At 45.1% G+C, this 23,826-nt stretch overlaps 2 protein-coding genes and 1 non-coding gene across 4 annotated transcripts in view; 2 read left to right on the top strand and 1 right to left on the bottom strand.

Annotated features, from left to right (window-relative positions):
* LOC135393807 (cell adhesion molecule Dscam1-like) overlaps positions 1-23,826 on the bottom strand; it is a 326,980-nt gene that overhangs the window by 94,336 nt on the left and 208,818 nt on the right. The window contains exon 5 of the mRNA XM_064624088.1: positions 11,891-12,190. Within this exon, the coding sequence (XP_064480158.1) occupies positions 11,891-12,190 (300 nt within the window). The remainder of the gene's footprint in view (positions 1-11,890; positions 12,191-23,826) is intronic.
* LOC135393809 (uncharacterized) overlaps positions 1-23,826 on the top strand; it is a 207,583-nt gene that overhangs the window by 36,519 nt on the left and 147,238 nt on the right. The window contains exon 2 of one of the 2 annotated variants that reach the window (XM_064624090.1): positions 3,972-4,003. The exons of the other annotated variant lie outside the window; for it this stretch is intronic. Within the exon in view, the coding sequence (XP_064480160.1) occupies positions 3,972-4,003 (32 nt within the window). The remainder of the gene's footprint in view (positions 1-3,971; positions 4,004-23,826) is intronic. 2 annotated transcript variants of the gene reach the window in all.
* Trnat-ggu (transfer RNA threonine (anticodon GGU)) lies at positions 14,703-14,775 on the top strand. The gene has a single exon. It is a non-coding gene; the product is annotated as a tRNA-Thr (tRNA).

Raw genomic sequence — 23,826 nt, 5'->3', positions numbered from 1 at the left:
CGCATCAAGAGGCCCAAATACCATAGCTCATCTCGCTACGGCAGTCACGTGCGCTCAGTCATTTGGAGAGTGGCTTGCTGACGTACAAATGCATGCTCCAGGTGTTATGGGAATACAAATTCCAAACGGCTCCGTGTTTTACTTCTGTTTGCTCGCCGTGCGGATCTTTCTGCTAGATTATCTCGATTTTGTCTCAACCAGGGCAAATCACATCTGTCAGCGCACAGATTCAAGCCAAATGTTTCGTTCGGCCAGTCGACATCTGTCATCTGGGATCAATATTAAATTGTTCATTTTGAAAGTCAAATTTTAAACGTTATATTGAACGTCCTCGACTAACACCTCCCGCGAGTAAAATGCCTGTAGTACATTCAAGTACATTGCATGTTGGTCGAGTCCCTTCGGCCCCTTATTCTCCGGCCGAAATTTTCGAGGACGTTCCCAGCTGCATGTCCTAAAGTCTGAAGCGTGTCACAAACAACAACAACAACTTTATTTTAAGATGATGAATGGGGAGTTTCATCGACAGAGGCGATACTCTAATCCATTACTGCACTGTTAAAAAAAAGGTGTACTTTAACTCCTTTTTTGCCGCATATATAACACGCTTTTGGAGAGTAGAATTACTCTCCAAAAGGGTGTTATATATGCGGCAAAAAAGGAGTTAAAGTACACACTTTTTTTAACAGTGCAGTAATGGATTAGAGTGTCGCCTCTGTCGATTTACTCTGTCGAATTACTCTCAAAAGGGTGTCTCTTCACTCCCCCAAGGGAGTAGCATAACACCTTTCTCCCTACTGGAGAGTAATATTACTCTCCGGCAGGAAGACGGTGTTATGCTACTCCCTTGAGGGAGTGAGGTGACACACTTTTGAGAGTAATTGTACTCTCCAAAAGGGTGTTATATTTGTGGCAAGGAAAGGAGTTAAAGTACACCCTTTTTTTAAGAGTGTGGTGATGACGTGGGGAATGAAATAGTGAGCCCCTTCACATTACCAGCCGTGTCGTGTCACATATATACCTGGAGCAATACTTCAAGCCCTTATTTTCGAAAGCCTGTTCTGCCTTACGTGCTGCTCTGATGCAGCGGTATGCGAGAAATTTCCTACATGTATACTTGCCCCCCACTGTGAATCGGCTTCGCCGAAGGTGGCGCAAACCGCAAAACGCCTTCCGCTGCTTTACGGCAATCTCGCGAGTGTGCGGGGGGTCCTCAGTGACTACGACTACACTCTAAGAAAAAAATGAGTAAAACGGGGAGTAATTGCAGCTTCTACTCCCCTGTACTGCAATTACTCCCCATTTTACTCCCCCAACCCGGCATTTAGTCCCGACATTTACTCCCCAGGACTGCAAATTGCCACTGAACTTCGCGAATTGTCTTCTGAATGTAACAGTCTACGTAAGTATGTGCCCTTGGTCAGTATGATGGCATAAGGCTGTATAACTCAGCCAACACGGCCATTTTCCAGCCACACAGAGTAAGAAACACTTAGCGCATCTTTCTTCGCAAACCGCGCCCTATGTATGGCGCAAGATTTTATATAACTACGGTTGACGGTTTGCTTCAACATATTTTCATGCATGCACACGAATCATGTACCTGGGACTCTTACAACAGCGCGTTAAATGCAGTCTCCACTCTGTGCCATTCATTTACTACCATGCATTTACTCCCGAAAGGGACTATTTTTTGTGGCAATGCATTTAGTCCCCAAAAGGAGTAAAAGTACTCCTTTTTTTCTTAGAGTGTACTTTGGCTATTATTGAAACCAATCACACCTCCCTTCCCGGGCGCAAACCATACATTATTTGTTGTTATCGATGATACTTCAAATTCCCGTCTATATCCAATCATCTCCGGCACGTTGTGAACGCCCATCATGCTCCCATTGAGGGCGAGAAGCCTCGGACTAGGATACTTAACTCGACGCTTGATTGCGAATTTGGAATTGGCCCAATTTCCTACACTCGAAACCCGTGTGGCGATCACCGCAATCTAGAGTGTATGATAAAACCATATGAAACAACGAGGCGCTATATGCTGTAAAACAGTACGGCACTTCATTGCACTATAAAAGCCATATGGCAGGCCGTGGTCCGTCCTCCTCCTCCCTCTTCCAGCTAATGTCTGCTAATGTCAAGTAATGTCGATTGGAGAAACAGTTCAGCCTTTCGTTAGACGTCAGGAGCACCGTAAACTGCACCTCAACATGTTTCACATGACACCTGCTCCATACTGCAATCAATAGAACGATGCGATGGAAATGAGAGCGCAACCTGTCGTTCATTTTGGGAAATTTATCCATCTACCGCGTGTATATGGCCACTACAAAGTAGTTTAAACGGGTTGTGACTCTTTCATAGATGTAGTTTATTGTATCATGCACGCATTGTACTACACTGCTGAGTACCGAGAGAAAAAAAAAGGATTATTCTTCTACTTGTCGTATTTAGCGAGACGCAAACCCTTGAACACACGCACTAGTAAAGCACAGATGTCAGAGGTCTCAGAGATCCCAGTTGGTAGCTGTAAGCCCGTGATCTCCCTCGCGCTGCCTCACTGGTGGCGACACGTGCTGTGATGTCAGAGTCAGGTTGACTTCCGGAATTCAACTTGATGCCCTTGATGCCCTTCTGCCCTCCGTCGTTTCCCCGATGAAGATCTAAGTCCGAAGGGAAGTTGTCGTGAAAGAATGGTGGCGGGGACGACGCGAGTCCGTACTCGGAATGAGCGAAGGATATTGCTCAGGAATAACAACAGCTAGAGATTTAATTACACTACGTACATGATACAGTGTACATTACCGAAGGTCGAGACCGACCATCTCTCCCTGGATTTAGTCAGTGCCCCTATATGTTGGTGTCTGGTATTCCAAACAAGTCACTCGGCAGCCAAGACAAGCCTGATGGAGTCGTCCGAGTAACGGCATCTCGGCGACAGCTACAGGTAGCGCTATTTCGCTCTCGACGCAACGGGCTTAGCCCTAGCCCTAGACAGTTACAAACACCTCAGACCTAAATCCTCCGACTACCCCGTCATGCAGCGACGACCGCATCTTTAATACCTTCTCAACAAGTCTTCAACAATTCAATACGCCCTTCTGCTGTCACTACCACCCCCACCGCATTCTTCTCGTATCGCGTTCCATTTGTTGTCTGCCAAGAGTTACCGCCTGCTATGCATTAGTCCAAACGCCTCCGCGGCAGCCCCCGCGGAGCATTCGTTGTTTCGAACGCGCTTTGAAATGGACGGATAATGTTTCGTCGTAACGGGAACCGCTTGCCCGCCATCTCACAATTCACTCTTTCCATCGCCCTCCTCGTCGTCGTCGCCTAATGCCTTCCCCGCAGCGACTGTTTGAAGGCAAAGGCGCTGGCCCGCTTACTTGCCGGACACGTCTTGGCAGGCATGTGTGCACTTCACTCTCCTTTCCGTTGGCAGAAGCCATCTGTGCGACGCTGTTCGAGCGCATCTAATTTAATTGAACCGAATCGATACGACGGACGGGCGGGCGACAGAGCTCAATAACGTTGTTAAAGTTTTAAAGAGCTCGATTTGTGCCCAAATTTGCGTTGGCTTGAGAGAAATTTAATGCTGTGTGTCAAGGGCATGTTTGCGTATCATCTTTCCTTTTTTTCTATGGCGATTGTGCACCCTAACGAGTTGAATGTGCCGTGCCAATTCGGGTGGGGATTCCGAACGACGATGGATATGAAGAATTGACATCGTAGAACTGCACTGCGTACGTGTAGGTGACGTCGTGTTGGATAAGAAATCTAGTTTGTGGACCCCATTAATCGATGTTTACGACCTTCCATCTCAAGCCTCTTTATAAAGAAGAACGAAAGAACGCTGCGCCCTTAATTTCTCTTAGTTTAATATTCCGAATGCTGGAATGTGAAACCCCGAGTTGCTGGAATTTAATCATTAATTAAAAGAAATCACGTGTCTTTCCTTTCATTCTCAGTTTACAAGACAAGGCTATGCCACGACAACATGGTGAGTTCTGAACAAGTTTATTCCAGGAGATGTGATATTGAAACAAATTGGCTCAACAACAACAAAAAAAAAAGCTTGTCAACATAATAAGCACTACTGAGTACCGTAATCGCAAAAAAAGAAAGAAAAAAAGGAATGAAAAGTAGTAGAAGCACACATAGGTGAAACCTGAATGAAAAGTAAAACAGTTTAGAAGCAGAAATGAATTTCTTTTCTTTTCTTTTTTCTCTCGTAAAAGTCGGCTATGAGGACCGCTCGCATACAACAAGACTTAGCGGCAGTTTTCACAGGTTATCCCCCCTCGTCGACAACATCGTATCACTCCGGTATCTCGACTGAGAGCTTTAAGAACTTTAAGAACCAAGAAAAACTAAGAGCTTTGGAAGCAGAATTCAGTCACACACTGCAAAATAAGCTGAGTTGTTGTTAAACCTACCTCACGTTACCAATTAGTGGGATGCTACATGCGCACTTCAAACACGGTAGCGAAAATAGGCTACAGCGTTCGATTAATTACTTTACGTAAGCACTGCGTTCACTGTCTAATGTGTTGATGTCGCTAACGTTGAAAGTGCACACAACATAAATAAGGTTAATAGCCGCTCCATTTGCCAAATGGAACGAGATAAAGAAAATGCAAACTCGGTAATTAAATGCCTAGTAAACGTATTTCCTCTCCTAAAACGAGTATGATGGGCCAAAGATTTTAGCTCAAGTCCCAATAGGTAAACATGGCATCGTTGAAACGATTATTCCAATCACTACGCTATAATTTGGCTCTGCCTATATACAGTGTCATGTGCCCCATAGGAATGGCTTGTAAATGCCCTTAAACATGCGGCACTGTAACTGATGGAACGAGACCATTGCTAAGCTCCTGTTTGCTGAAGAGGTCCTTTTTCTGGAGACGTTTAATCCATTACTTCGTTTGTATCACAATCGCAGTAAACAGCCGCCCCTCGCTTCTGCAGCGTCAGAGCTCTAGGCATTTATTATTCCGTGCAAACGCTCGGCGGTGGGGCTGCACTTGCCTCTAATCACCTGGTGTTTCTCTCTGCTGTAAAGGTTGGTAAAGTGAAAACATGGTGATGACACATAGCGACCCATTTGAAACAAATTATCTTCTGTCGTGCTTCGAATTTAGCTGTTTTTTTTTCTTTTTATTCTTCTTCGGTTCCTTATATTCATCATTGTCGATTCATGGCGCTGAAGCCTAATTGGAAAATTTTGTTGCGTGCAGCGTGTCTGAAGGATAAATGATGCAACACTCGTACATTTTGTGGCAATTTGATAGTGCCCTTTCGAAAGTTATGTAACTCAGAAAAGGTAAACGTAATGCTCAGATTGAACAATGGCCGTCCATCGTGTCCATAATGTTTGTTCAGGCAATGTTTGTTCAAGCATATCTGTTCATCTTTCATCATCTCAGTTTGTTGTCTTACATCGCCGCTCCATACCAGCTCTTTGACCTAACAAATGGAACAAACTCTTGGAACGTTACTGCAGCACTCGGAGCTCTGCATAAAGACGTGCTCTCTAGCTTTCCGTAAGTGTCAAGCACCTGGACTTCATTTTCATTGGTTCATTCATTCGGACTTCATTGGATTTCATTTTGTCACAGAAACAAGAGCGAGTTTGATTCTTCTATTTACTGAGTGCCACTTAAAAACGATCTTCCCCCAACTGTGCAAGCTGTATGAACATTACGTCTGCGCATTCCGAAGTAAGCATCGTTCAAGGGCAGATTCATTAACACGCGACAAGCGACAAAAATCTATGTCTCGGCTAGAAAAACGTGCATCTACTCCCCGTAGATATTTGCCGCTTGTCGCCAGTCACCGTTGTCCGGCGCATGCCCAAACTGGGTAGATTTGGTGGTGTGTAGCTGGCGCGAATGATAAAGCATAGACATATGGGAGCAACAGCGTAGCGTGTGTCGCAGGTCAACTCTATTACGATGAAATTCAGAGCTTCTAGGTGGAAAGTAGCCGACTAAATCGATGGTTATCGCGTGTGACCAAAATATAGATATATGGATAGAATTGCAGCGCAGACACATATATCATAACAGACTTACGGTAGTGTAAATTTCTCTCGGTGTTTATTTTCCTGCGGCGTTTCAATCGAAATTTCATGATATTGGAGACAGGTATGGCCACATAAGCAATTGAAAAGTACCAATTTTCTCTCTCGCTAATGTAGTTTTATCGCTAACTGCTGTCGCCTCCCAAACGGATCGGGTAGCAACACCCGCGACAGCGACAGAATCTGTAGCGTGTCGCTTATCGCGTGTGATGGGATCCGCCCTTTATCCAGTCTCTTTTTGAAGGACACTTTGTACTCTAACATGTCCTCGCCGTATAGTCAGCTTTCTGTGTCGGCCTTGTTGGACGAGCAGCTCTACCGTATTCCTCCGGACACATCTGTTAACGCAAGAGGAACCTTCCACAGGAACCACAGGAACCTTCCCATCATTTTTTTTTTTTTCAACAACACAGATCTTACATACGAACTTGCACTGCTACCCTTTTAGGCTCATTCCCTTGAAAGCCGACTCAACTTCAGCTCGAAATGCACTCCTACACGTTGGCACGCGTGGCAGCGTTGACGCCCACCGGAGAGTCCTACGCACAACACAGAGACCGTCAGGCTCACTCCATCACTCAAATTCGACGAAAAAAAGAAAGAAAAGGAGACGTCCTCACCAAACGAAACGGGTCTTCAGAACGTGGGGCTATGCTTTTCCCCAGGGGAAAAGACTTCCCCGTTTTGTACGACGAAACGGTGAAGTGCTTTCATTAATTACACGTATCTTGGCTCGGCTTCTTTTCTTTTGATCTTCGTTCTGTGGAGCGTGAAGCCATGCTTCGTGAGAACGCTCTGTTGCGTTTCAGGGAAAAAAAGGGCTTTGAAGGGTGTCACTGATGCTCGCCTAGCTGGAATAGCTTTCTCGGATAACAGGCCTAATTACGTCGAGGTGCGTCGGAGATGCCGAGAAAAGTTAGCTGGAGTTAATATGAGTATGCTGGAGGAATTTGCGAGCATAGTTTAGTGGTGTCTCACTGACCCGGTGCCTTTTGCGGGTCAACTCTGGAGAGTTTGTAAGGTTAGTGTGAAGAAACATCAAGGCATGTAGGCGGGAATGATGGATCAGTGTCTTTAGAGATGCTGACAGATTCGGCCTGTGGGAATGAGATGGCGTTGTTGGTGATCGAGTACTGTTAGAGTAGTTTCTGCTCTGTTGGCTTTTCTGAGACAGAAGAGAAAATTTTAGAAGTGATCATTCTCGTTTCACACTTTGCTAGGCGCGTGTAAAAGGAGGCAGTACAACGAAGAAAAGTTCTCATCCTCATCTTCACATCAACGTTGACATACTGCTCGCCACACGCTTGTCTGAAATCGCCTGTCAGTAGTTCTGCAGCTCATATGTCCTTGAGTGCCCTCGAAAATGTTGTTCCAATATTGTACTTAAAGTTAGACCATATGCCACACGTGTTTCTTACTCGAAATAAATGATCTTGCAACCCTTCGAGGTTTGAGATGGGGTAAACCACGGGGTGCCGATTTCAGACAACCGTGCTGCTTTTGTTGCAAATTTGTGAATTTGTATATTTATTGAACGCTTCCTATTCAGGAACAGCCCTACACTATTATCTGAACAATTTTCTCAACAAGCAGGACATTCCTAAATGACCGAGATTACATTTCTACATCGTATACCAGGGACACGGTGCAGAGCTGGAGTGTGGGAACGTCCACTGATTCCATCGTACTTGCGCAGCACTGATCTACAATGGACCTCAGTTACTTCTATTTTGTTCATGTTTGATGGCAGGGTGCGTGATCGACACCCGGTCTGATGAACTGCATCTACCTGTAGCTTTATTTCGCAGTGAAGCTACACAATCGGTGCTGTCCCAACACTTTACAGTAGGTTCCTGTTAGGCACTCGTCCAGATGAAGTTTAGCACTTGCGGCTTTTACCATCATTTTGCACATCCCAAATGTTTTTACGCTTGTGTGTGTACGCTTCGTTTGCAAGTACCGTCATGAACACACACACATACGTACATGTGTGTATGTGCGCGTGTTCGTATGTTTCTGTATTCCGGATGAACCATAAGCCCATAAGCTTCAACATTACGAAGAACTAGCCTCCTGTAGCTCCTGAAGACAGTTGGTGTACCAAAGCACTGAACATGTGCGACAGATGATTATATTTTCGAAATATTACGGCTTCTAAACTTTGTTGCTACGAGGACTTCAATCCTACCAGCCAGCCGTCGTTCGTTGCGCAGGCTAACGAAGCGATTTCGCTCTGACATCTCACCTTCGGACATTGCATCACAAAATGCAGTATAGTATCGACTTTGGCCCCGAGTTTGCCGCACACATTTGATGCCTGCTCCCTGGCCTAATCACAAGTTGTCAGGTTCACGACCTGGCACGAAATGAATCTGTCTTTCCCTCACACCCGTATACGTTTACGTCAACTGTCAAAGTTCATGCCGGGGTGAGAATCGTACATCATTCGGCTCGGTGAATGCAGGAAGAAAAGCGTAGATGAATAACGGTCCCGTCGCTGCGGTCAATATTTAGAATGCAACGGCTGCTGTGATTAATAATACTTGACGTCGCCCGGAGCAGCTCACGTCTGTAGCTGCAGGTTTTTTTCTTTTTTTTTTCTTTGTTAGTTTCTGGTTGGGACAGTTCCTTTGTCTTTTCTTATTATATTTAAAAAATATTTTGCTTTCTGCCGAGGTCAGGGTTTGTGAGTCTATGTGCCGTATGTTTCTTCTTTATACGATTGCTTAAAAACAGTGCGCCATGAATTTTACATTCGCGGAGAGACCGCGCACGAATACCAATGCAGGAGGGATTTGTTGCAATCGTTTCCGAAACGATTTTGAACCATTTTTTGCAGGAAGAATATTTATTCCAAGTGCAGTGCCCGTAATATGTAAATGCTTTATGTAACGGTGGTTGCGTTCGAGAAACTCTATAATCGATTCCACCGCAAATTATTTCGCACAGTACGCTGTACGTTACACGAGCTAAGTCGGGGCGTCAGATGCGTCCACAAGGTTGTGCCCAAGTGTGTCCACAACGGTGGTTGTGTCCACGATGTGTCCATAACCGTTCGTTTGGCCGTTTCTTATTTGTTCTTTGTTTCCACGTCAAAGGGAGGGTCTGTGTAGCAGGCCTGCATTACTCGATCCTCTTCAAAGCCAACGCTACTGTCGAAGCGTCTTCTCACGGTTGCCGTGGTGCCTGCTGAGTTCCGCTACTCGTGTCACCGGATAATTTGTGGCGCCGTGCGAATATTCGAATTTTTTCCAACATCGAAGCGAATACTTATATATTCGATTCGAATTCCGAACCGAAAACGAATTTCGGTATTCGAATTGCGAATCGAATCGAATGCCTCTTCCGTACCGAATACTATATCCGGATATTTGCCGCGCAAAAAGCCATGCAAGAAGAAACAGTTAATCTGCAGCGAAACCGCCATAGAGACTGTTTAAGTGATCTTCCTTAAGTCAATACGAGGTGGCGCAGCACTCTGTTTGGTCCTCGTTTTCTCTCGGGGTTTGTGCTTTGTTCAGTGCATAGCGCACAGAATGCCAGCTATCGTGGTGGCGCAAAACAGGATTCCAGCTGTACAACAAGCTTGTCGACGGGTCACGGAAGTACCTTTCCATTCCAGCCACAGCGAGCGAACGACTATATAATCTCCGTCTGTGGCCTTACCGTGACATCCAGAAGGGAGAGTCTTCTGACGGATCATGTAGAGCGGCTAGTAGTTCTGCACGGCAACACCACCTTCTGAATGCATACTGACAGCGATTTGACTCTTGTGTACCGCTGAAAATTAAAATATATCTGTTCTCCGCTTATGTTTCCTGTGCGTTTGCACTGTATATTTCCACACCGCATATGCGTGCAAACCGTTCGATTTCGCAAATATTGGCTTCGGTTCTACAGGTATTCGCTCCGTATTCGCTTTATTTTCGCTTCGGTTTTCAAACCACTATTCGCACGGATCTAATAATTTGAAGATAACGTCGTGGTAGTGACCGAGGAGCAAGCCATCAGGCGGCCCTGTTACGCTCATTGACGACCAATATCTCTGCGATATAAGCGGGGTGACTTCATCTGGCCTTGGCATTTAGCTCTCGCAGTTATTACGTCCCACCATATAGGATGTGTCGGCGTTACCTTTATATTCTGAGGGCGTCCGATCTGAGGAAGACTCTAAAACTAAATAACGATGCAATTTGTAACTGAAATGTCAATGTGTAGGTTCCGTGCATCGTTCCCTTAACCATGTAACATTAGAGAAAGGCAAAGCGAAACTACCCGAGCAAGTCGCTGGAAAACGATTCTTCTGGAATGTTTGAAGACGTAGAAGCAGAAGAAAGACAAGCCTGATTCGTCTTACAATGATAGTTATCTTCATACTTTAGAGCGTAATCTCTAAACCAAATATCGCGGCAGCGACTAATTCCTCCCAGCACGTACACAAGTAAAAAGTCCCAAATTGCTCGATGATGTCCCTCCGTAAATTACCAAAGACACCGTGCCCCGTGCTACACTAGAGCGCCCCAACCCCACTCTAAATACCGAGACGCGACAGCCACGCCCCCAAAAATTAAGCTCTTCTCAAGACCGAACCTTCATTCGCGATATCTTCGCCCGTCCATTTTTTTCTTGCGAGGAGATGAATTTTCTGCAATTTCCCGGCGGAGGTTATTACAGAAATAAAAATGGAAACGGGGAGCGGGCAAAAATTAATAATTACCAAGGAATAATGTATCAACGAAAGAATTGTCCGTAATTACGCGAGGGCGCGTCATTAATAATGGCACCTGCTTTGGACAGCAGCAGCGCACCTGCCTTCCAATTTATGCTATCCAAAGCGAATTCGGCCTGTGCAAACTTCGTCGCAGCAGTTGGCTGGTTGAGCAAAAGAAACTTCATAATTATACGCCTAGGCTCCTATGGGGGGGGTCACAGGCACTCGCATTGTGCACGCAAAAGACGAAGTCATTCCAGTCTGCGTGCACAAATTTCCCATCAGCGCGGATTTTCGTTAGCGCTTGACAGATTTGTTAAATGATTGATCGGATGTTGCATGCTAAAGTGTCAACGAACTTTTTCTGGGAGGCGAGGCTTTAGGGATAGATCTCACCTGTTCTGCACGACCCCTCGATACGTGTTTCCTTACTTTTTGGATATCACATGCATTTTAATGGTATCGGGTATGTCGTACGGGGTATGGGTATGCTTGAATTATGTTCTGTGTCCGGGGTGGACCCTGTCCTGATCGAGGATGAGCCTTAACAATCTATAATTCTCCGGCGAACATATTAAAGTACATTAATATAGGAAACGGCACGGGATCCTTGTTCAAGCATACTGATGACGAGGCATATATTTCATTTCTTAGAACACTGAAATATTTGCTTTGTTTTGCAATGTAACATTTTCCTAGCAAATTAGCTACCGAAGAAAGTTTATAGTAAACTTAAATAAGATAGATGAAGTACTGCAATATCACCTGGTTATCGTGACCTGAAAACATAAGCTTCAACTTTACAACGCTTGGAATCTTTATTTAGATTGAAAAAAAAATGTTAACGTTATTGGCTAGAGCTTAACAATAATCGAAACTCAATGACTGTACGACGCAGAAAAGCTCGAATAAACACAACGTTTTATACAAAAGTGGTAGCTATGTAGAGTCACCCCCCCCCCCTTGAACTTATGGCGCAAACCCACGTGACACCCTCGTCGTCACGTGATATAATCACGTGAGAACCCTAGAAAGCTACCGCATGGGCTTGGGCGTGGCACAATACCCAAAGATAATTATCGGTGTCTTACCACTGACGATGAGGTCGGTTTCCGCTCTCTCCTGCCTTGCGGTGTTGTTGACGACGCAATAATATTTGCCGGCGTCTTCGGCCACGACTGACCGAAAGACGAGGCTCCCTCCAACGAACGTGATACGTGCACCCAGCGCTACCGGTACAGCACGTCCCGTTGAGGTATCTCGCCGCAGCCACTCGTACGAGGGCAGTGGATAGCCCTGAGCCACGCAGGGCAGCACCGCTTCCGTGTGTTCCACGGCTGACACTTCCGACAAGCGATGAGAAATCCGGGGTGGGATGACATTGTGTGGTTCTGAAAGAAAAAAAAAATAAATGTGTACTCTGAAGCTGAGTCGAAACAAACAAAAGTAAGAAGACACGAAAAAATTGCTTCATCCACTAACGTCATCCGTAACGAAAATTTCACAACACAACATCGTGGGTTCATAGTGGCGCGAGCGCAATGCTGACAGGAACCGAGGAAGGAGAACGACACCACACAAGCACTCACGTGAACTTACCGCGACTTCTAACTTGAGTTGAGTTTGAATGTAAAAGTAAACACGTACTCGTTTCATCATGAACTTTTACCACATATAGCCCAACTCGAATATTTTAACGTTGAGTTGGGATGTAGAACACTCAAAACAATTACGCTGAAGCTTTGTAAATATGTGCTTACTATGTACAAGCTTACGCGTGGTGAACCACGTTTCAACAGAATGAAATGGTGAACTCACTCAAGTACACATGGAGACGAAAGAGAGAGAGAGAGAGATATCGGCATAGAGGGTAAGAATGCGAGGGCTGAATAACAAGAGAAGGCTTCTTTCTCCAATCTGCACTACACTCTTCTTGTCTGCTTGAACTCTCTCGGTTCAAAATAATTTCGTTTTCCGTTTTAATCTACAAAAACGCAGCTTACTGAAAGTTGACGTGCATAGTGCATGAAATGTGTAGTCCACAACATTCTACTTGACTTTGTATTTCGCTTCAGATCTCCTTCTAATAAACGAGCACCACATGCTCAAGAAGTCTTCCCATTTGTTGTTCCTTGCTATTACACCGTTCCGTTGGTACAGCATTTTGCTTTGCCCTTCCTGTTGAGTCGCACTAATATCCTGCATCGTTCCGTGCGCTCGCTATAAGAAACTATTGCCGCCATTGCGCATGCTCAGTGCGCGGGTGGACAGCGCTATTTTTCGGGCATAGCGTGCGAACGCTACAAGCTACTGCGGGAGTCTCTTTTAGGAGTTCGGCTTGCATCGGCTACTTCGTGGACTCTAGCGTTTCATCCATTAAGATTGGAAAGCGACGTATACTGAAAGTATAGAATTGTATATCGTAGAAGGGTAGAAAACTTAGCGAACCCGTAAGTAAATATTGAGGTAAATGCCTATAAATGCCTGTTGCGTATCGGTTGTTTAAGTCGGGTGACTCAATTGCAGACGACCGCTTTGTGACTCTTGCGTCGACAGCGTTCGCGCACAGATCTTCATGCGGGAGGGAGCAGTGCATGTTAAATAATTTTTGTATTGCGTACGCAATCGCTTTGACGCTAGGAAATAGCGGGTGTACATTCCGGCGCATCGCATGCACCCAAGATCGTTGTAGCGCGTTTTGTGCTTGCGTAGTGTCAACACGCTATTTCCTCGCGTACACTACAAATAGAACTCTCTATTCACACGTGGTTTCCGTCACTCCGACGCTGAAAGCATAGCTTATGCAAAACGATAGCCGCACTAAGAGTCTCTATTGGGCGAGCCTCTTGCGTTACAACGCCATACGAATATCTGCCTTTTCATGTAAAGGGTGGCACTCCGAGCGATTAACCACGCACCCTCACACGTAATTATTCTTTGTCCTCCACTTCAACAAAACTTCACTTACGCCATTTGTTTCTTGAGTAAGAGCAACAGCGCTTTGTAGCATTCGCAGCGAATTCCACACACTCTCTCAGAAGCCCTAAACACTTGTATAAGCATTTACTCGTACGCTAAACTTTTTCTCTCATTCTCTCTCTTGTACACTCGAGCACGCAGTCATCCTTCTAATTCTCGTCTTGGCCCTTGCAAAGTCCCTCGCCGTCCATTACTATGTAGATTTTTTTTTTATATATTTCTTGTACTTGGCGTGGAAGGATTGCTGCTCGGGTTGCTGCAGCAACGGACCCTTTATTGCCGGCAGGTCGCCCCAGCTCCTCTTTAATTTATTGCGACGGTAGCTATTTCCAGAGAACCTTGTTGGTCCAAGGAAAGGGCCTTCGTATTCGCAATTTACTTTCGTCCGTAAAATTGGCCCGGCTTTTCTCTGCAAGTGCGTGCGAGGTTTGGGGGTAAAATGCGGGTGGTAGTTGCAGTGCGCTGTGTGTAGAGTTGCACGGAAATGTGCAGCGAAAATGGGCAATCTTGAAATTGTTTCTAAAGGAGCAGTGTCTGTGGCGAGAATGGGAGGATATGGAGAACGTAATGGGGTAAGTGGATGCTTTAGGTTATGAGCTGAGCCTTCGGGGCGTTTAGGATGAATATGTCGAGGTCCAGGCTTGGGGCTCCGATCAAGTCCTGTATTTGAACATGAGAGAACTGATGTTCTGAGGCTGGAGCAACATAGAACGGACAAATACGTACAAAGCCTCAAATTGCTATGTTGTTCCAGCCTCAGAACATCAGGTCTCTCATGTTCAACAGTTGCCGCTTGCGTCGATCCCGTCGTATGAATGTGCGTGTGAGTGAGCAAAAATGTAAGAGTGAAAGGAGGATGAGTGAGAGAGAGTGGATGGTTTGTCCCTTCAGATGACGCGCCCTTGGAAGTCGCTGGGGAGGTGTGTTAGCTTAGCTCAATTGGTAGAGCCCTGGACCGGTAATCCAGAAGATGTGGGTTCGAGTCCTACAGCTGACTAACCTTTTCAGGGACTAACCTATTTTTGTGGGCGCTTTCTTGATAAGAAAGGAAGTTATGTACGCTAAGGTCGTGACGTAGCATTCGGTGAGAGGTAACGGGTAAAAGGCAGCGGAAAACGAGTGTTAAGTTTGGTTGGGTTGGGTTGGGTTAGGTTAGGTTCGGTTCTGATCGCTTGTTGTTCTCCTCTTTGTCTTTTCCTAGTCAAAACGGAGGCTTACTCGTTTTCGATTCGCAACTTAATAAGTATGAAGTACGCACAAGGCATAAAGTGCTTAGATATTGCGAAACATTTAGTAAATCTTGCGCAGGGTTCTCCAGCTTCGCTGTTCACTCCGTTGGGCGTTTCAGTTTTCCTTGCTAACTTGTCGTGGTAACTTTCACTTCCTATTACTCGTTGTATATTACATTATTTTTTTCTATAAAAAAAATTCATCCTTCCTTCTTTCGCATTGTGCGCACCGCACGTCCTCCCGAAATCCTATCAATCATTTTGCATTGCCAGCATTAACCTTTGAGGACGTGTCTTCAAAAAATATTACTTGTCTTATATCGTATCATCGCCGTACCCCACCGAACCTAGTCATTCATTCAGCTCACCTCCGACACCGTCAGCCCGAAACTAGCGCAGGGCATCATTAACTAGCGAGAATAGTGGTCCTTCTTCCCTTTTTCGCTACCCATTCGCTCCTCTCTCCTCCTTTACCAACCACCACCGAAACCTTAACAACATGTCCCGCAAGATGTGCCTTATACCGCGGGAATGCTGCCGTCTTCGGCATCGTCCCAAAATCTTCCCCTCCCTAATGTTGGGCAATTTGGATTCGGGCTGCCAGTTTTGAAGAAGTTGCTCCTTTATTACCAGCCATAAATCACGGCCAACCCCGTGTCATAAGCAATTTCCAATCTTTCCGTCGATGCCTATTATAATTTAATGTCGCTCTGTGCCGAGCTCTGCCCGATATATATTACTTGTATTCACTTCCGTGACTCGAATTCACCATTTTACTTCGTCGCGATGTTTCTTTTGTATGGAGCTCTTAAGAAAGAGGTCAACTTTTTTTGGCACGAGAACATTTGAAACAACATTTTTTGTTCGTTTCTCCTTGCGTTTGAGCGTTGTTGCTGAGAGGCGAGTTCGATTTGTATGCTTCGTGCAGGCGCGTACAAGGGTGTATGTGTCGGAATATGAAGCAACATCGTCCCTATTTTTCATTCTCTTCAACTGTTCGCTCTGCTGTTTTCAGACGCACGTGCGAGTGTGTATTAAGAGGCTTGCGCTCGTGTCGAAGTGCGAGAAAAAGACACACACACAATGTCTTCCGGCCCTGCAGGTTTTCTCTTTGTTCGCCGCTCGGCCGAATTCCTGGGTGGTGTTCCGTGTTCGCTCGCTTCCCTCCGGCGCGTTTCCTCAGTTCTCTGTTTACGATTCATGTCGCGCGAGTGGAAAAGCACTGGAAACAGAATGCTGAGTAAATGTAGATTCCTTGTCCGATGTGAGTGTTAACTCCGTGTGTACGAGGAGTCTCAATAAGTCGTTGCCTTCTACACGGGTATATAGAGACGCTCAAAACGGCAGTTTTGACGCAGACCGAAGCTCACGAACGCTGTCACCTATTTCTCTTACGATCGGTAGCGTCACCGTGCAGAATATTTCAAATAAATTCGCAGCCAATTACTTATAATTGGGTTGTATGTCTAGGACTTTCCTTGCCGTGAAGTCACTGTTAGTAACTTCTGGTGGTTCATGCACTGCCAAGTCATTAAGCCACGGATTCGAGAGAAAACTTGCGTATCAATTATGTTACATCATATCTTAGAGCGGACCTCTGTCGTCTTCCGTCGTCGCATCTGAAACCGGATGCGAATATGCCGACGATGTTCTTTGTTTTTTTTTTGTTTTTTTTTTTTACGCAAAAAAACTACGACGGTCTCCTGGATGAAATTTCGCATGTGGTATTCGTACTCAGCGTGCAAAGCTGGTTTTGTGTAGTGCAGTTGGGTTTATGCATTTCGGGTCCATAGGTTGCATGTGTCGGAGAATAGACGCAATTGCGCATAATCTTCGGAATACCTCCTGCACGTTCTCCTTCCTGTAAAATGTTGTACAACTTCCCGTTGTAAACTGAACGGTACTTGCCGAATCCCTCAAGGAACTGAAGGATCTGTATGACAGGGCAAGTAGGCAGGTAGACACTTCTCAGTACGCTAAAGCCTGTGGAGCTTTAGCTCCAAATTATTGTCATTATTATTAGCACTGGAGCGAAATTATAACCTTGCTGCTAGCGCGCCTGCGGTGGCGTAATAGTAATTGCAAAAATACATACCTTTTCGCCCCCAATGTGCGACGAAGTGACAGCTATCATCGCGCAACGGGGCGTAACTTTTTTCACGGTAGGGTTCACCACACTTCACCAGTTGTGTTCACTCTTGCTTTATTCAAAGAACGACAACAGTCCTTCATGGTCAGTAAAGTATGTCGCGACGGCGAGGCTTTGTAACTCCGTGAGAATGTTCTTGCCGAGGACTCGGTTCATGCGCGTACCGTTGGGAGTGGTGAGTGCATTCACGTCCGGCAAGACACGCATGCCCAATTGGAAAGCGAGAAACCTTCGACGTCACTCGTGCTTTCGGCCACTGATGTCCACGTTAGCATCTCCGGTGATTGCGATGGGTAAGTTCTCTTGCGTCTTCTCACTTGCATCTCTTGGTCTCCGCTTGGCGTTGTCTCTACCTCCGAGTCTTCTCGCCCTCTTCTACTCGCGGCACGGGCGGCTCCTCGTTGTGCTCCACTTTGTGTACGACCCCGCTGACGAGCGGCATCGGCGTGCTGCGCTTTCCACTCTCGCTCTTCATATGACATGCACATTCTGCGTGGTCGACCTATTGTGAGGAGTCCGGTACAATGGCGATAGGCGCAAACCCTCCGGTTTATTTTCCTCTCCCTGCGCCGCGCCAATGGCGGTGCTGCAGGTGGTGTGATGTCAAGTGTGTGTGATGTGATTGGTGACATTAACTTTACCACGTGATGTTGTGACGTCATGGAGAGGTGACGTCATTACATTTTTGCTACGCTCGCCGTAATCACCGTCAACGCCACAAAACTTCGCTTCGAATAGACCTCTACCGTAGAAACGTCGCCCTGACGTAATCATGACGTTCGTAGACATGGCGAAACCGAAACGGCTCGGACGGAGAACATCGCCGTTTCACAAAGCCGTACTCGTGCACGAAGGCCAAGGGTCGCTTCATTGTATTCGTGGTACGCACAAATGAAGTCACGTTTTTAGTCGCTCTGGTGTCTTCATTCGCGTTCCCGTTCCACGGCGGAAAGAAAAGAGGGGCTCCACCCACGGGTTGGTTGCATCGTCTCGTAAGTCAAAGTCGTAATCCTGTGCGGAATGTGGTTTCTTATTACGACTTAGTTCGCGCTTGCTTTGCTTAGAGACACCACGTGCACTCTGAGAGAGACTCGTGGCCTTTAGGCTACCGAAGGTGGAAAACCCCAAGTAGCCATCTTTGGAAAGGGCTACCGAAGAGATCGGGCTACCGGTAGAATGGAGCGGAACAAGGCCATACAACTAATCTGCAAGGAATTGCATAAAAACCTTACAATATGAAAAACTATATTTAAACGTGGCTTTCTTATAGCTTGTGTCTTTGCTATAAGTAGTTTGTCTTCCAAGTTGGCGGCGCTCCTGTACTTTCTGACGTCATTTGTTTGTAAACAGGGAGAGGTCTATTTCGAAACCGCATAAATATGCAAAGCAAAGGAAAAGCAAACGTTCACCACGTTTCAGGTGGGTATAATGTGAGGCAGTACTTCAGGCACACACCGTCAACGCCAACATACGAGTATTTATTCAGCGTGCTTCTTTCGTCTATAAGCTATTGCTGTGACCTCCCTCCTCATCTAAATTCTCCTCTAAGGCCGGTCAGCTGCGGGTGTCAAAGCACATTACTAAGCCAGAGTTCCTTTCAGGATATAACTGATCGCCGGGGTGCTGTGTCAGCTGTTCATGCCACCACGTTGCGTGCGGTCAAGAGCTTGCATTAAGTGCTCGTCGAGCAAAGTGTTACTCTGGACATAATTCTACCGCTTGGCGACTAGAAGGTAATGAAATATTGATACCGAACAAGGAGCGCATTTTTATTTTTCGTCCTCGTGAAAAGGTTATCATCATCAAATCAAAACAATCAGAACGTCAGGATTATACTCACGGCCTGGCGTACTCAATGCAATGGAGCTATCCTTTCTTAGGTTGTATAGACACTCATCGATTCCTGCTTGACTTACAGGTGCATATTGCCTGTCTGTAAACCAGCTTAACCGAAAAATGAGCGCACACAAATCACTCACCGCTTTCATCTATCCAATCTGTGGTTGAGGGAATTTGATGACACTCAGAGCTTTAACTAACTCAAAGACAGGAACGTAACCACACCCGGGTCATTCGGAAGTGCGATATACTCCTCGCCAAGCTGATGCAACCCGCGGGGCCCAGTTTCTCACGGTGCGTTTAATTATTATCGGATGGCGACATTCTCGCAAACTTCAGTACGCACTTAACCCACCCACTCCTCACGCACAAAGAGACGACATAAATTTCACACGCATATGTGACATGGGCAAATACTCCGAAACCAAATATCTTAATGGCAATGTACTGGCTGTACATGGATCGCAGCAGGTAACGCTGAAATAGGCGTACTAAGGTAGTCTGGCGCGTGCATGCACAGAAACTAGTACTAACTGTGTTAAGAAGACAATCATAATTTCGAACTGATTTCGAACTGTGGATGGGTGTGAATGTCCTTACTTATTCGAGCGATTGATTACATTGTGATTAACTTGACTGTTCTTCTATGCCGGGTGACTGCGGTTAGAGGTTGCGTGAGAAAATTACATTAAGGAAAATCATTGCATACGCAGTACTGAAACGTGGGTTGTCACATTGTGCAATGGAACCAACATGCATTTGAGATCAGGCACTGCACTGGTTCACAATGCGAAGACGCATAGTGATGCGCAAGTGCTTGCAGTCTGCATAGAGCCCTGCACCGATTTCCACGGGGGCCGTCCAACATTAGAAGCAAGATTTAACGCAGAAACGTGGGAATGTTGAATGATTGGGATAGTTTACGAACGACGAGCGGAGTAAGTTTTCCGTGCTCGTGCTCTTGTGCAGCATGTTCATCCTGCATAAGACAAAGAATTTTATTAGCAGTCTCTCGGCACGGTGTGTGCATAGGTGTGATCGTTTTCTAGTGTCTGCCGGCGACATGCTGTGTGAGAATGTCGATCAGTCAATCGATTTTTGATTAGTTTAATTTGAACCTATAGTGTCGGGAATTGTAAGAAAGCCTCAAAACAGCCGCTTGACGAAGGCATGACGCCTGAAAGCCTCTATACTCGTTTCGACGAAGTGGAAAAGTTTAAACTAATCGGTGGCACTATATACAGGGTGCGTCACGTAACCTGTCATTTGACCTTTGTAAAAAAAAAACGGCTCAACAAAAAAATATGGGGTAAGCGGCTACCCTCCGGCCATTCAGTTTGCCACTTACTAAAAATAATTTCGACGACTTTGAGATTTAAGATTTTGAGATAAATTATTTTTCTAATTGAACTCGGAAATTTGCATAGTCGATGTAACGTTTCTCTTGCTAAATCAGATAGACGGTGGTTGAATTAGCAAAACCCACCGCAAAATACGATGCGTAGTACGGTGGTTATGTCCAGAAAAGTTGTCCGAAAATTGAGTTTTAGTTGCGCATATTTCAGCGACGCACTAAATCGGCCGCAACACAGCGCCGTGAGGGGGTATACCACACAGCGGTCTGTGACCAAAGCAGTTTTGACGTTCCTCAGCGACACAGATCTCATAAACAGCCTGTGAACTGAAGTCCTCATTCTTTAGTGTCCCACCCTCATCCTTTTTTAAAAGTCATCTTTGTCTTTAATCTATCTCATCTTTCTTTCACCTTTTGTTATTTTATCCTTTATTTCCTAGTTCTTTTCTTTTTATTTTATTTGTATTTATTTCTTGTTTGTTTTGCGGAATAGCAAGCCGACATATCGTTTGGCTGACCTTTCCTTCCTTTTTTTTCTGTGTTCTAATAAATATACCCCCCCCCCCTTGTTTGGGGACAATGTTACCACATCGTTCTCGTCATATTTGTGTGTTCCGAACACAGTTACTTCGTATGGCATAGGTGCATTTAATGCTCCCCCCTTCGGGAAACAGTTTTTTGCAATATTACGGCAATATAAATTAGTGAGCTCGCGAAGATTCGTTTTCTGTTGCCAGGCTGTGTTATTAAATGTTATGCAATAACGTGTATTTTGGTTACCAAATTCTTTTCAACGTGTTTCTGTCCTGGTTTCTTTTGCTGCGTTACTCGTGTGGTCCTGCACCCCCTTATTATAGGGATATTGAAATGCAATCATGCCATCTATTCCCCATGCCATCATCATTATCTAGTTGTTGTTGTTGCTACGGTGCTATTTTCTGTTATGTGCTTTATATGTGTTTTAATTTGATAGTAACGCTTGCACTTATACGTACGCCCTGATGTCCGTTTTGGACGCCGGAATAAAATTTTCATTTCGCTTATCCTATTCCTCCATAATTGATGTGTACTGACAATAAAATATACATGTACATATCCGTAGTCATAGCCATAGAGGATAGTACTTATTACCTTGTGCATTTTCTCACCGCGATAGTGTCCGCAACGTATTGTAAATAGTGTTGGTAGACGTTCCATAAATTTCCTCAAGCAACAAATACATTGAAATAAAAGTATTTGCGATGCACTCCAAAGACAGTAGCTCAAAAACTCTTTCTCTCTGCTCCACGGACGTGTGCTTAACGGTGTATTGTCTAGAAGTAAGAAGAACAATAGCAGTGATATGCTAAGATATTCCGCACTGCCACAATCCCCGTAGCATCAAGTGTAAAGACGTATTTTAGATTGCTTCGAAGCGGAGGAATTCTGACGCAACAAACTAAGAACAATTGTTTTTTGCAATAATTGCACCCGGTTGTGGATGGGTGATTAACTTTTCTGACTGTGCAAACAGTTGAACGTTTAAAAAGAAGGAATGATACTTTATTTCTTTTACGAGTTCCCATCGATTGTGTCCCTATGTTCTCTTCTATTTCTTTTTTCTACATTATTCACCGTGATCTAGTCCTCTCAGTGTTTTCTTACCTATCAATATTCGAATATTTCGCCCGTCTCCCAATCCTGCACCTGCCCGGCTAATTAGTGAGTATAATGACGTCCCATGCCTATAAATGAGGATGAAAAGTTTTCGCATTTATAATTCTTTTACTCGCAAAATTGAATTAACTTTTTTTACGCGCAATCTGTGCTCGATGACTTCCTCGTTCCGCGCTGTGCCCCCATCCTTTATGTAACAGCTTAGCCACGAAATGGGGTGATTTGTATTCGGCCTGTCCCTGATCCCCATTACTTATACATGCTGGCAGCGCCATCTGTGCCTCCCTAGCGCCTAAGTGACCAAGATTCACCATCCAGAAACACGCTCGTAGGACACTAGCTGTAACTTAGGCACCTGTGATGAGCTCGAGTGTGGGCTATAAAATGTTCCCAGTGTACGTGTGCTGGACTAGGAGTCCGTAAAGTTGGGAGTACGCACGCATTATCTCGACCTTGTCTAACTTTCATGTCTCCAACTACGTATGCTAACGTCCGCTGCAGTTATGCTACCCGTGTTCTAGACATGAAATGCAGCTCCGCGGGCTTCTTACAACGAGGAGGAGGAGGGTGGGGGGTATATGTTTGTTAAGAAGGAAAAAAGAAAGGAAAGGTTAGCCAGGCAAAGAGACGGCTTCCTATTCCAAACAATTGCAAAAAAGAAAAACGGAAACGAAAAAAGAAAGCGATATATAACGTTGTAGATGTGTTGTATCTTGTTACACAAATATTGCGGAAGTCAATAGGAGGAGTGACACAATGACGCAGTACAAGAAGAATCCATTAAAATGGAATAGTGTGAAGATTCTATGGAAGATGCGGTATGGAAATGCTCACAGTGTAGACTTAGGCTAAAGGCGAACATGCATGAGTTGATAATCAAAAACACTAGTCTCTGGTGTTTATTTATTTTCCTTAGATTATTATTATATATTATATATATATATATTATATTCCTTAGCATATCACGAGCAACAACGAAGGGAGGACTTTCGTATCACACAGTTCACTTCACTTACTGTCATACGTAAGTGATTTGGAGTTGCCAGCTTCTCCGTTGCTGGAGCCACCGTCTTCATATTCAATTACTGAACCTAACCTAACCTAACCTAACCCAACCCAACCTAACCTAACCTAATACACTTCGCTGATAGGCAGAGTGCCGTCACTCTGGATGTAGACTGCAAGATGGTAGAGTGCAGCGAACATGATGAAGTAATGGCACGCGGAATATGAGGTTGAACGGAACTTCGTTTGCCAGTGAGGAAGAGTAAGCATACATTTCGAGCTTACGAAAGCTTCTCTTATTACATTTACGTTGTTACGTTCTTACGTTTGTATATTCACTGTTTCTGTCTTTGTTAGGGATTTTCCGTTCAGTTTTCCGTGAATCTTTCCTATAAATATTGTCGGAAATACTGTCCCAGAGTCCTGTAGGACACTCCCTCCGCCGGCCACCGTTGTCGAGCCTCTTATCCTGCCAGGTGTTTAAAGGAGGTAAGAACTCCTATCTGCATGTATTCAGTTACGGCTGTAATAAGTGTAATATTGTTCTTCTACGCTTCGTAATTCTATTTACAATTTATTGTACAATACTCCTTGTACTACCTATTACCTACCTACTACTGTACTACCCCTGCATAACATGTGCAGCGTTAATAAAATAAAAACGAACTTTTTTTCGAATACAGGCGAGTACACGTACCGTCATCCAGATACCTCTATCCATTGTTACGTCATTTGAAAAATTGTGGCACCCAATCAGACCCCAACACGTTCTGCTCTTCACTCTTAAAAGTGAACTTCACCACATAGCACGCTCCT

Source organism: Ornithodoros turicata, chromosome 5 (genome assembly GCF_037126465.1).
Source record: "Ornithodoros turicata isolate Travis chromosome 5, ASM3712646v1, whole genome shotgun sequence".
NCBI classification, from domain to species: Eukaryota; Metazoa; Arthropoda; class Arachnida; order Ixodida; family Argasidae; genus Ornithodoros; species Ornithodoros turicata.
Note: the sequence above shows the minus strand (reverse complement) of the source record. Positions and strands in the feature narration are given on the sequence as shown.